This window comes from Salvelinus alpinus, chromosome 5, assembly GCF_045679555.1.
Source record: "Salvelinus alpinus chromosome 5, SLU_Salpinus.1, whole genome shotgun sequence".
NCBI lineage: Eukaryota > Metazoa > Chordata > Actinopteri > Salmoniformes > Salmonidae > Salvelinus > Salvelinus alpinus.
Window position 1 is genome coordinate 72,554,300 of NC_092090.1, and position 12,295 is coordinate 72,566,594.

General features: G+C 46.1%; 1 protein-coding gene across 6 annotated transcripts in view; it reads left to right on the top strand.

The window, feature by feature from the left end:
* LOC139576723 (golgin subfamily A member 6-like protein 25) overlaps nucleotides 1-12,295 on the top strand; it is a 22,811-nt gene continuing 10,516 nt past the window's right edge. The window contains exons 1-30 of one of the 6 annotated variants that reach the window (XM_071403102.1): nucleotides 1-153; nucleotides 753-825; nucleotides 949-1,037; nucleotides 1,568-1,628; nucleotides 1,746-1,868; nucleotides 2,191-2,841; nucleotides 3,013-3,147; nucleotides 3,290-3,385; nucleotides 3,475-3,582; nucleotides 3,693-3,774; nucleotides 3,877-3,982; nucleotides 4,190-4,267; nucleotides 4,389-4,481; nucleotides 4,577-4,689; nucleotides 4,866-4,992; nucleotides 5,113-5,238; nucleotides 5,328-5,438; nucleotides 5,554-5,775; nucleotides 5,982-6,044; nucleotides 6,156-6,251; nucleotides 6,332-6,433; nucleotides 6,519-6,701; nucleotides 6,977-7,108; nucleotides 7,474-7,706; nucleotides 7,862-7,988; nucleotides 8,097-8,180; nucleotides 8,357-8,568; nucleotides 8,750-8,776; nucleotides 9,658-9,733; nucleotides 11,000-11,236. In XM_071403102.1, coding sequence (XP_071259203.1) covers nucleotides 756-825; nucleotides 949-1,037; nucleotides 1,568-1,628; nucleotides 1,746-1,868; nucleotides 2,191-2,841; nucleotides 3,013-3,147; nucleotides 3,290-3,385; nucleotides 3,475-3,582; nucleotides 3,693-3,774; nucleotides 3,877-3,982; nucleotides 4,190-4,267; nucleotides 4,389-4,481; nucleotides 4,577-4,689; nucleotides 4,866-4,992; nucleotides 5,113-5,238; nucleotides 5,328-5,438; nucleotides 5,554-5,775; nucleotides 5,982-6,044; nucleotides 6,156-6,251; nucleotides 6,332-6,433; nucleotides 6,519-6,701; nucleotides 6,977-7,108; nucleotides 7,474-7,706; nucleotides 7,862-7,988; nucleotides 8,097-8,180; nucleotides 8,357-8,568; nucleotides 8,750-8,776; nucleotides 9,658-9,733; nucleotides 11,000-11,236 — 3,963 coding nt within the window. In that variant the 5' untranslated portion in view covers nucleotides 1-153; nucleotides 753-755. Of the gene's footprint in view, nucleotides 154-182; nucleotides 826-948; nucleotides 1,038-1,567; nucleotides 1,629-1,745; nucleotides 1,869-2,190; nucleotides 2,842-3,012; nucleotides 3,148-3,289; nucleotides 3,386-3,474; nucleotides 3,583-3,692; nucleotides 3,775-3,876; nucleotides 3,983-4,189; nucleotides 4,268-4,388; nucleotides 4,482-4,576; nucleotides 4,690-4,865; nucleotides 4,993-5,112; nucleotides 5,239-5,327; nucleotides 5,439-5,553; nucleotides 5,776-5,981; nucleotides 6,045-6,155; nucleotides 6,252-6,331; nucleotides 6,434-6,518; nucleotides 6,702-6,976; nucleotides 7,109-7,473; nucleotides 7,707-7,861; nucleotides 7,989-8,096; nucleotides 8,181-8,356; nucleotides 8,569-8,749; nucleotides 8,777-9,657; nucleotides 9,734-10,999; nucleotides 11,237-12,295 lie in introns of those variants that run through there. The other 5 variants (XM_071403101.1, XM_071403098.1, XM_071403099.1 and 2 more) reach the window with 5 other exon arrangements.

Consider the following 12,295-nt stretch of genomic DNA (forward strand, 5'->3'; position numbering starts at 1 on the left):
TTGAACGGTTCTTATTATACAGTTTGAACGGCTTGGCTTAGACCCGGGTGGGGGAGCACTGTTTGAAGGTTGCTTGGAAACCCAAGCAATGCTCGTGTCAATCAAGTCAAGCTGGAAAGGAGTCTACGAACTTTGTTTCATACCATTCAGAAAGTAAGTCATGAATTTATGGTTAAATTTAAACAATGAGAAGAAACAATTTATGCTGCTTATGTTTTAAAAATATGGGCTACCTGTCTGTGTAGTGTAAATGTGAAATGTAAAGCTATCGAGAAATGTTATATGTCACATTATAGTCTTATTTGCGCATTATGCACACTGTTCAATCAAATGTACATATGCATTGCCTTTTCATTAGAGTGCATGAATTCTAATGGAACCACCATCAAATCAACTCAGCTGGATGCTTTATCAGATGTGGTTTTTTTAACATTCTTGAAACATTGGAATTTGTAATGCTGTTTCCAAATTGTAAGCCTACAGGACACCTTTCCTACTCGGTCAGTGGAAGGAATTCCACAATCACTGTAAACTACAAAGTGTAGGTTTGAATGTGAGCTGGCCATAATGCCACCAGAATGTATTGGCTTCTTTGTGAAAGGAAGCTCAGTAGCCTTAAGGCCCCCAGTCAAAGACTCTGGGTTTCCAGAGCAACCCATGACCAACGACAACCCCCACTCACCACCACCAACATCACTTTGCTGTTAGGCATTCGAGAATGTTGTGTCTGTATTTCTGAGTGTGTTTTACAGGAAATGGCCGATGGCAGTTTTGAAGGGGCAGAAAGAGATGCTGCAGAAGACACAGACGAGCTTCTTTACACTGGTCAGATAATGTCTATAGATACTTCAGACTGAATTCCTCTATCTGTCTTTCTTCCTACTCATTCCTTCTCTTCTCTCTGGACTAAACCGTTTCCTGTTCCCTATATACCCTCTGCTTACTCAGACCTGGATGAAGACAGCAATGCCCCTCTGCCACAGGATCACTGTGACCTCCTCCTAGATGCCATCGATGCCCAGCTGAGCCGCCTGCAGGTCAGTGTGCTGCAGCCTTCCTCAGGGTTTCACAGGGTTCCAGACTCGCAATCCTCTTTTTGTTAAGTTTGTCTTAAAGGCAGAGTGCAGTCAAAAATTAGATTTTTCCTGTGTTTCCACACTATGAGGTTGGAATAATATTGTGAAATTGTGAAAATTATGACAATGCCTTTTTAGTGTAACAGCTGTTTGAAAAGACTGCCTGAAATTTCAGCCAGTTTTGGTAGGATGGAGTTTTGGATAAATGACAATAGACACAATGAGGAATAGAGTTCCAAACCTCTCAGCCCAACAGCTAGTTTTCAGTTTTCCCCTCCCCACTCAGACCACTCTTAGACAGTCTTAACAAAATTCTTGCTTGAGAAATTGCTCTGCTAAGAGGACATTTTTGTTATTTATTTTTATTTTTTATTGAAATCACTCACAGTAAGGTACTGAATAGTTACCCATAAATGATTTGATATTGAGATAAAAACGGCTGCATTGGACCGTTAAAAGTTGTACCATTATGAGTAGCTAAATGTTCACAGGTGCAGAGCCATAGCAATGGGATTGAAGGTATCTTCAGAAAACATGATTGCCTCAATACAGGTATGTTGTTGTATGTAGTTTAATTTACTACAGCACATCTTGAGTGATACTTTTTGGCTAATAGTAACGCTCTAGTATTTTAATATCTTTATTGCTATCATGCTCTGTTTATTATAGCTCACCTTAGCAGTAGCCAGTCTGTGAGCAGGGATACAGGACTGGGAAGTACCATCCCCACTAACAACACCCCCATCTCTTGTCTTGGCGTGGTACGCTCTGAGACCAGGGACCTATCTTCAGGTGAGAATGTTACATGTGAGAATGTTACAATCCAGTCCTTACAGCCATTGTAACTTGATCCCTTTTAGAGTGTGTGGATTCTGGAATGATCAAGAATCATTTGCCAGAACTGAGCAACCAATACCACAGCATTACCATTAAGGAGAGAACCCTCAGAAAAAGAACTACTGGATATTAGAACTCACTGTCCTTTACAGAGACTCTTCTACCCTGACCCTCACCCTACCCACATCACATGACCCAGCCTCTCTCCCCTTCACTGACCTGGACCTTGGTTTAGCCTGGATGTATCTCACCCCTCTCCCCTCTGCTCTCCCCTCAGAGAAGAGCTCAGGAGAACGGGTGAACCCTGCCGATCAGGAGGAAGAGGAGCAGAGGACAGTTGAAGTGATGAAAGAGGAAGAGGAGGGTGTAGAGTCCCGGAGGGAGCAGTGTCACTGGAGGCTGGAGAGGCTGTTGGGGGCTTATGCCTGTGGAGGAGGAGGGTTAGCAGGAGAGCTGTGCCCCCCTCCAGAAAGTGTCTGCACAGAGGACTTTGCCATGCGCTTCAGGGAGGAGATGGTGGTGAGGCTGCCAGACAGGACCAAACAGAGACTGGCCAGAGACTGGAGTAACAGCCTGGGACAGTCCTTTGGAGAGGAAGAGGCTGAAAGGACAGCATCAAAGCAAGCAGGGGGTCTCACTGCTGCTGGGGGAGAGGTTGTGGATAGAGGCATGGGTTATACAGAGCTTCCCCATCACATGGACAAGCAAGACCAGGAGAGCCAGGCTCATCACAGGCATGGAGAGAGGAGAACTAGCTGGAGTGGAAACCTAGGGGACAGTGAGAGCCACACAAGAGCACCACAGAGGCTTAGTGGTCTTAGCAGGAGTGAATGCTGTCTTCACTCTCTAGTGACTCCACCAGGGGGTGATATACAGCTGTCAGTAGAGACATGTCCACAGTCCTTTGGGTTACCCCAGCCTGCCACAGGTGAGAAGACTGACATCCTCCTGCGGTGGGTCTAGTGTCAGAGTTGGCGGTAGTCATCTGAGGGGAAAGGGGACAGTACTCATATAAGTTAGTCTTATACTGTAAGGCCTCTCACTTATTTTGTTCCTGCATTATAATACTGATGCTTCTGTCTGTTTCCACTGGTTCCAGTGTCAGTGCCTGGTCCTCCCAGCACTAGCAGTGTTCATACAGGGGTTCTCATTGAGGCCTGTTCAAGTCTGGAGCCTGAGGGAACCAAGGAGAACAGGAACCATGCTGCTGGAACCACCACCAGACACCTGGCAGGTACTCTACCACACAGAACATCTACTCTTTTAGCTCATACACTCTACCCTATGAATTAACATGGCTACATGTGAAGGATATTTGAAGCAAAAAAAGTCAGCCGTCTCTAACAGTAACTGCAGCCTCTTCGTGTCTCCCCCAGGAGTGCCTGTGTGGAATTTTGACACAGTGACCATCGACAGTGACCTGGACTCAGTACGCACAGAGAAGGTCTGGCAACACATCCACAGCAGGCCAGGTGAGAGGCAGGAGCTAGGGGCTATGACCACCATTCAGAAGGGAAATGAAGTAGTTCACATTATTAAGATCTGTCTTACGTCACCATAGGATACCTCTCAGCCATTCAGTCTGTCAGCCGCATGGATGGTCTCGGCACTGACCAGAGTGACTATGACACACCCACTCTGGAGCCAAGGAATCTCAAGTTTACTACAGGTAAGACTTTCAGGACTAGGCCTGATTATTGAATGATATTATGCCACTAACTACGCTATAACCCAATGTGAAAGTATATTTCTTTGTTTGTTTGTCCTGTGCTTGTGAAGCACTGAGAGCTAGCAATGGAAATGTGACCAGTGACAGTCTACCTCTTCATAAAGCACGCAAAAGCAGAAGAGACACTCACAGGTAGCCTTCACTGAATCAACAAAATGATGTGACGTCAGTCTCCAATACAATCTGACTAGCCATTCTTTGTTTCATATCCTTCTCTATTGTATCTGTCATCAGGTATGTGCTCTCTGTGGATGATGATGATGAGGACACAGATGAGGGCTGTGTCCGCTGGCGGAGGAGACGTAGGCCTGACAAGGACACAGGGGGACGTGTGTGTACGGTGAGAGGTGGCACAATAACCAACGATAACTCCTGTGGCAGACAGTGAAGCTTTATGTCCATTGACTCTTAGTTATGGGGAAAGCCATCTGTTGATTGATATGCTTGTTAACACTTGTTCACTCCATGTGAGCAGTTATTCTCCAGCTGAGATGTGTAAAAACAGGCCTCCTGATACTTTGTCTCTCAAACCCCTGACTCCACTCAGCAGAGGCCTGGGGGTCGTCTGGAGGAGGTGAGGTCAGACTGGCTACAGATGGAGGAGGAGCTGGCTACCCTCAGACAGGTGAGAGTCTTCCCACTCTACTCACCTCTCCTGATATTTCCTGACATTCAAGTATTATGCTAGGGATATGTGAGTTTTGTGTCTTCTTGTCTGTGTGTAGTTATCTTTGTTTGTGTTTTAGAACTGTGAGAAGGAGGAGAAGAGACTGAGGATGAAGAGAGCTCAGCTGTGTGAGACTGAACTGACCCTCACTGACCTTCTTCAGAAAAGAAAAGTACAAGACAATACCTTCCATATTGTGACTAGTTCCTTGTCCTGTGAATCCATGACAACGGCTAACACTGAGATGTGCTGTGTTCTGTGTCCCAGCATGCCATGCAGGAGTGGGAGCAGCTGCGTGCGGGGGCAGAGCAGATGGAAAGGGAGGGGAGGAGTCTGGAGGCCAGCCTGAGCGACAGCAAGGCAGAAGCAGACAACACCAGGTATCCACATAATCAACCCTGTTACTGCACTGTATCTCTTTAAACAGAATACAATTTGCCAAAACAATACTATTAGGAACAGCTTGTACTGTCTACAATACCTATTCTATACTCACCTCTATAATGTCCATTGCTGATTAGGCTGTATTCACAGTGATGTATTGAGTGTATTGTAGTTCTCAGCTGCGCCGGCTGCAGAGGCAGAGGGACTCCTGTTTGCAGGAGGTCAGGGATCTGAAGGAGGAGCTGGCTGCTCTATGTAAACACAGAACTGCCTTAACGGATGGGACCTGCATGGACAGGGTAACACATGCTTTTTCTAGCCCGCTTGACACCCCCCCCCCCCCCCTCTATTACAATCAAATGATTTAATTATTACCATTTCATGCCCTCTCTCCCCTACCTCCTCCCCCACTGTCTCAGAGAGTGACCAGTGTCAGTATGTCTGTCCTTGAGAGAGAGGAGTTGGACAGACAGCTGAACAGTGCCAAGACAGAGCTGTTTTCCGAGCAGCGGTGCTCTAGACTCAAACTGGACTCTATGCAAGAGGTACAGCATTAGACTGGTGCTCAGAACATGTTACAGTGATAGTCACTGCTTTGAATGTGTTTGAATTTGTCTCTCTGCATGTGTGTCAGAAGTTGGACGAAGCTCACGAGGAGCTCCAGCGTGTAACAGAGGAGGAGAAGTTACTGAGGGATAGGTGTGCATGTCTGGAGGAGAAACACAGACTGAAACAGGAGGAGAAGGTACCATCTACACCTGTCTACCTTATTATTACCCTTTATCATAACCACACCTCTGACCCTCGATCTGTATTAAGATCTCACAGTCTACCGCTCTCTCCCATCCTCTGTCTCGCAGGCAGTGGAGGTGCAGGTGTGTGAGCTACAGAAAGAGCTGAGGGAGAGTGAGAGCAGGGTGGAGAGGATAGTAGCCCAGAAGGAGCTGCAGCTGCTGGGGTTCCAGGAGGAGAGGAGTGCCTTGCAGGCAGACAGAGATGGGCTCCAGGGGGAGCTCCGTAGCCTGAGGAAGCTGCACAGCATCTCCCTGAGAGAGACCCAGGAGCAGGCACTCACGCAGACGGTGTGTGGGCTGGGTAGTCCCTAGTACACAGTGTCGATGGATGAGTCAGCTTGACTGTGCGTGTGAATGTCCGAATTCCATCTTATACCAGCTCTCACCCATTATAAATGTGGGTAACTCACAGTGTGCATGATAGCGTGAGAGCATATGTAGTTAAATGTGTATGTGTGCAGTATGTAAGGGGTGGTTTTGTTTGTCTCCTTTAGCAGCGAGAGCTGGAGCAGCTGAAGAAAGAGTTGGCTTTGTCTCATGAGAAACACATCCAGCAGGTGAGAGGCTCCGTCAACTGGGTTTATTTAACATTAGAAAGAGCCCCATATTTCCTTTATGTGTTCTATCAGATTCAAACATTTATGTTGCTCTTGCTGCTGTGTGTCCAGGCTCATATTCAAGCTGAAGAAGAGAAAACCGTTTCTCTCAGAGAACAGGCCCTGTCTCACACACAGCACACTGAGTCCATACAGAGCTGCATCCAGGTCCGTATCTCAGGCTTTCCTGTGCTCTGAAAGAATCACACCATACTGTTCCTGGGTCAGTTTCACAGTTTCCTTTGCAGATGAAGGAGAAGGAGTGGTGGAAGCTGAGGGAGGCTCTTAAGGAGCAGAAGGAGGTGATGAGGAGGCGAGAGGAGGAGCTGTGTGCGGAAGCTCAGGAGATGGTATATACTCCTACTTCCTCTCTCTCCTTTTCTGTCAGATGTGATGTAAAACAAATGTGATAACAGTACCTGTTCTCTACCTTAGATGCACGGCACCATAGAGCGTGAGAGGAAGAAATGGGCGGTAGAGAAAGAAGCGGCTCTACAGTTGCAGTGTGGGATACTGGAGGAGCAAGGCCGGGAGGCTCTGGAGAGAATGAGGGGAGAGACTGAGAGAGAGAAGAGGAATAACTTGGCTCTTCAAAGCAAAGTGGTAGAACTGAGGACAGTAAGCAGAACCAAGATAGGGCGGGAGGTAGCCTAGCAGTTAGAGTGATGGGTCAGTAACCGACAGGTTGTAGTTCGAATACCCGAGCCGACAAGGTGAAAAAGGCACTTAACCCTAATTCCTCCAGGGTCACTGTTGATGGTGGCAGACCCTGGCCATGACCCCTCTCCGATGGTGTCTCAGGGGGAGTTGAGATATGCAAAACTACACATTTCCAATTCATACTTGAACATGTGTGAAATAGAGATGTCATTCCTCTCTCCCTCCCCTCTCAGAAAGTGCAGGAGCTGGAAAGTGAGGGCCTTGTGCAGCAGAGTGAGCAGGCGTCTGCTCTCGCTGCAATGCGTAGGTCCCTGAGAGAGAAGCACCAGGTTGAGCTACAGAGACTGCGCAGGCACATGGAACAGGTGATGACAGGCGACCACCTTATAAACTAGCATCTGGAGACGACTACATACAGTGTATAGTTTCCAGCAGGGGCGCAACTTTGGTTTTAGAAGTGGGGGGAACTTAATTTGTATTATTATTATTTGTATTTGTTTTATCCGGTCAGATAAACACAGATAAGCCTACCAGACCGCTCGGAGGTGTTTGCATGGTCCTAAAGCACACCGTTGCTTTGTTGTTTATCACATTCCAATGATAAAACTGGGGGAGACAAAAATGCAATTTCAGAATGTGGGGGACATGTCCCCCCCATCCCCAGTGAAAGTTGCACCCCTGGTTTCCAGTGTATAGTTGACATGGTGAACTGACTGGGCTGTGGTCGTAGGAGGGCGAGAGGGAATCGTTGAGGCTGGAGCAGGTTGTCCAACAAGCAGAGGAGGAGGCTGGTAGACTGCAGGTGCTGCTGGGGGAGAGGGAGCACATCCACAAGCAGGCCACAGCCAGGCTGGAGCAGCAGCACAGACACTGGGCCCAGGAGATGGGGGCAGAGTGTCAGCATCTTCAGCACCTGCTGGAACACAGTGGGGCCGTAGGGAGCTCCGTTCAGCTCCCACACAGGTACTCTCTCACACAGACACAAACACACACACACTCATATTCTCTCTCATACACATACAGAAGCACACATTACATTATCAGCATATGCATTTGGATATAACACTGTGTATTCTAATATTTTGGTGTTGGTGCTCTATATTGGTGCTGTGCTGCAGTCCTACGGTGGCCCAAGCAGTCCAAACCCTGCAGGCCCTCAGAGAGCAGTTGCAGCAGTCAATCAGCCAACTACAGCAGGAGCTTGACTTACAGAGACGCAGCACTCAGCAGCTGAGCCGGGACAAAGTGTGTTCAGGACACACTCACTAAAATACACACAAATGCACACAGATACAGCACATACAAACATGCTTACACTTCTGTTGCGTTAAGAATCACATTTGCATGCTTTAGGAGCGGGAGTTCCGTATTCAAAGGGAACAGATGGAGACGGAGAGACAGCAGGCTCTGGACTCACTGAAGGAGACACTCATTCAGGTATGGATCTCACTGTCTTTGTGTGACACACACACACACACACACACACACACACACACACACACACACACACACACACACACACACACACACACACACACACACACACACACACACACACACACACACACACACACACACACACACACACACACAGTCATATATTAACGCTGCAGGAGCACATTGAGGAGCTGAGCGATCTGCAGCAGGCCCAGGTGCGGGAGGAAGGAGACGAGACAGGAGGTTTGGCTGCGTCCCTGCGCAGGCAGCTGCAGGCCAAAGACCAGGAACTGCGCCGGGTGCAGAGGAGCATGGGACAGTGGAAGGAGCAGACCACTGCGCGCCTGGCACGCAAGTTTGAGGAGGAGTTGACAGCCGAACTGGAGAGGTGTGTAGCGTACAATCCCACACTATTTACACAGAGTAGACTTTTAAAACTTTACTCACTTTTGGCCCTCATCCTTATTTTTTTCTGATGAAGATGTGCAGGCTTTGAAAAGGTTGTATCATTAACTGACTTTGGGAAGTGTTCTGTTGTGTTCAGTGTTTTCACTTTTGCCACTCAACAGGTGCAAGGCAAAGGTGTTAAAGGGGAGGTAACTGACTTTACCATTTTGAGACAGCATGTCTAGACTAAACCTAGAGTCTAACTCACTAACTAGTCGTCCCATTCTTCTTACAAATCATCATCATCATCATCATCATCATCTCAGGGGGGGTTGAGATATGTAGAGCAGTAGTGTTCAGTAGTGTTCAGTAGTGTTCAGTAGTTTGTACACTGTAGAGCAGTTCTGTTCAGTAGTTTGTACACTGTAGAGCAGTTCTGTTCAGTAGTTTGTACACTGTAGAGCAGTTCTGTTCAGTAGTTTGTACACTGTAGAGCAGTTCTGTTCAGTAGTTTGTACACTGTAGAGCAGTTCTGTACAGTAGTTTGTACACTGTAGAGCAGTTCTGTTCAGTAGTTTGTACACTGTAGAGCAGTTCTGTTCAGTAGTTTGTACACTGTAGAGCAGTTCTGTTCAGTAGTTTGTACACTGTAGAGCAGTTCTGTTCAGTAGTTTGTACACTGTAGAGCAGTTCTGTTCAGTAGTTTGTACACTGTAGAGCAGTTCTGTTCAGTAGTTTGTACACTGTAGAGCAGTTCTGTTCAGTAGTTTGTACACTGTAGAGCAGTTCTGTTCAGTAGTTTGTACACAGTAGAGCAGTTCTGTACAGTAGTTTGTACACTGTAGAGCAGTTCTGTTCAGTAGTTTGTACACTGTAGAGCAGTTCTGTTCAGTAGTTTGTACACTGTAGAGCAGTTCTGTTCAGTAGTTTGTACACTGTAGAGCAGTTCTGTTCAGTAGTTTGTACACTGTTAGCACTGATGTGTTTATACAGTGTCATTACCCATCAAAGTTGCACATTAGTTATGCTCTGTCAGGAGAAGATATTTCCTACAGACCATCTATAATATCTGGGTATGTTTGTGTTGCAGAAAGGCACCTAAGGCACAAGAGGAGAAGCAGAGGAAGCTGGAGAAACTGGAAGGGGAGATGAGACGCATTACTGGGGTAACCATCACCATATAAGACCTGCGGGAGCCTGAGCATGAAGCTACTCCAACAAGTTTTTTTGTGCTTAGTTTACTGGTTGCTGGTTAAGGCTGGGGTTAACAGAATGTGCAGTTAAAGTAAGGGTTAGGGTTAGCACAGTAGGGCAAAAAGCATGACATTTTTATTATTCAGTTGGATAAAAGTATTATTTTTAGGTAGGTAAACTAATTGATTCATTTAAGGCCTAGATTCAATCAGATCAAGCGTAGCTGATGTTTTGGCAGATTGAGGTGTCAAATCGGTAAGCGGCTGCTCATGGTCATTGTCACGAAGCCACACCCGTCCCACTTGCGTTAGAAGTTCAGAACGAGCGTGTAGGCTATATAGAAATAATGACGCTCAAATTGAAAATCATTAAACAAAATAATGAGGATTTCTATCGGCCTAATCAAGGTGTAGGTTAAATCACACATTCCAATGTTCGATCTTGTAAACACGGCTGCATGGGATACTAATGTGAATCCGTGGAAATGTCCGCTATAGGTATAACGCCGTGAGCCGCTTGTGGATTTGACAGGTCAACCTCAGACATGGTCAAAACACCAGCTATGTGGGTGTTGGCTAACGCAAATCTGATTGAATCTAGCCCTAAATTAAATAAACATTATTTTGAGTTGGATGAAATTATTTTGAGTTGATGCAATTATTATTTTTGATTTGAGTAAATGTATTATTGTGAGTTGGATTAAATTATTATTCAATTAATCAATCAGTTTATTCCAAAAGAATAACTACACAAATCAAAATAATTTCATCCAATTCAAATGACCAAACTCGAATTAATCAATAACCCTAACCCTAGAAATAACCCTAACCCTAGAAATATCCCTAACCCTAGAAATAACCCTAACCCTAGAAATAACCCTAACCCTAAAAATAACCCTAACCCTAGAAATAACCCTAACCCTGGAAACACCCCTAACCCTAACCCTAGAAATAGCCCTAACCCTAAACTTAACCTTACCTTCATGTCCACACCCCTCCAACTTGGAATGCAATTATCATCAAATTAATGGGAAGTCTGAAATACGGGACAAATGTAAATAAGTCAGGACATCAGAAAGGGGCTGAAATACAGTACTGCCCTGAGAAGAATTTGACATCTGGTAACCATAGAGGCTACTTTAGGGCCTAGATTGAATCTCTCCTTCTCTTCTCCTTTGTCTGTCTCTAATCCCCAACCATTTGCTCTCCTCTCCCATCTATCTCCCTGTCTCCTGTTAGGAATGCACTGACTCTGGAGCTCAGCAATCAGCCTCCTCTCCCTCCCTCCACATTGGGGAACCCCCTACCTCCCCCGGGTCCTCAGACCTGGCCTCCTTCAAGCTACTGCGTCACCTCCAGAGCCGGGTCAAACAGCTCCGTGCTGAGAACCAGGCCCATGCCTGCAGCCCCTCTCAATTGGGCAGGACCCCTCTAGGCAGGGCCCCAATGGAGCTGGCTGGGTCCTACCTGGAGACGGTGAGTTCCACCTGCCAATTGAGTGGGCAGGCAATGACATCCTCTGTCCTACTAATAGTAATAACTTAGTAATAATAATAGTATTTGGGGTCCTGATTTAAATGAAGTGCTACTTACAAAGGCATACATAAAGCATTCATAAACACTACAAAAATGGGTCACGAATGATCTATAACCGTATGTCATGCTCTGTAAAGGATTCATAAATGTGGCATAACTCTGTGGCATAAACACCAATGACAAATGTGACATAACCCACTATGCCAAATATGACATAAACCAGTGCTTATTAAAAGCTTTATAAATAATATTAAATTGAGGCTTCACAAAGCATCTCCAACCTTGTCATGTCATACTCTAAAACATTTCTAGGAGGGCCCAACCTCTTTCCCTCTTGGGTGTGTAGCCAATATTTGACCTTACCCCAAACCTTCCTCAAAATGCTATGCTGCAGGATGACACATGCTCCATAAAGTGCAGTCATGGTAGTCACATTACACCAGGCACAACTTACTTTGATGAAAGCCCCCAACATAAGGAATGAAAAGTGGCTTTCTCCTGGGACCAAGTTACATCTTCCTCAGTACACAAACATGTACAGTCACACACAACAATATAACTTGAGCCATACTGTGCGCTGCTGGACTCAGTCAGGTCTTTGTCACATTCACCCTCTCCCACTGGAAGATCAACCACAGAGAGTCCAGGTTGTATTCAAGGGCTATATTCTATCAGATCCGCTCTAGCCGACACCTGGTTGTTTTGGCGGTGTCGGAGGTGGAACTGCGTTAGAGCTGTCAAATCCACAAGCTGCTCCCTGTATTATACCTAAAGCAGACCTTGCCATTGGCTGTATGGTTGAATTAAGATAAATCCCCTGCAGCCTTGTTTACAAGTTTGAAAACTGGAATGTGAGATCTACACCTCGATTAGGCTGATCCTCATTATTTAGGGCGACAGGTAGCCTAGCGGTTAGAGTATTGGGCAAGTAAGTGAGAAATCTGTGAAAAGTATTTCGATGTGCTCTTGGCAAGGCACTGTTAAAGGAATTTCATTCCT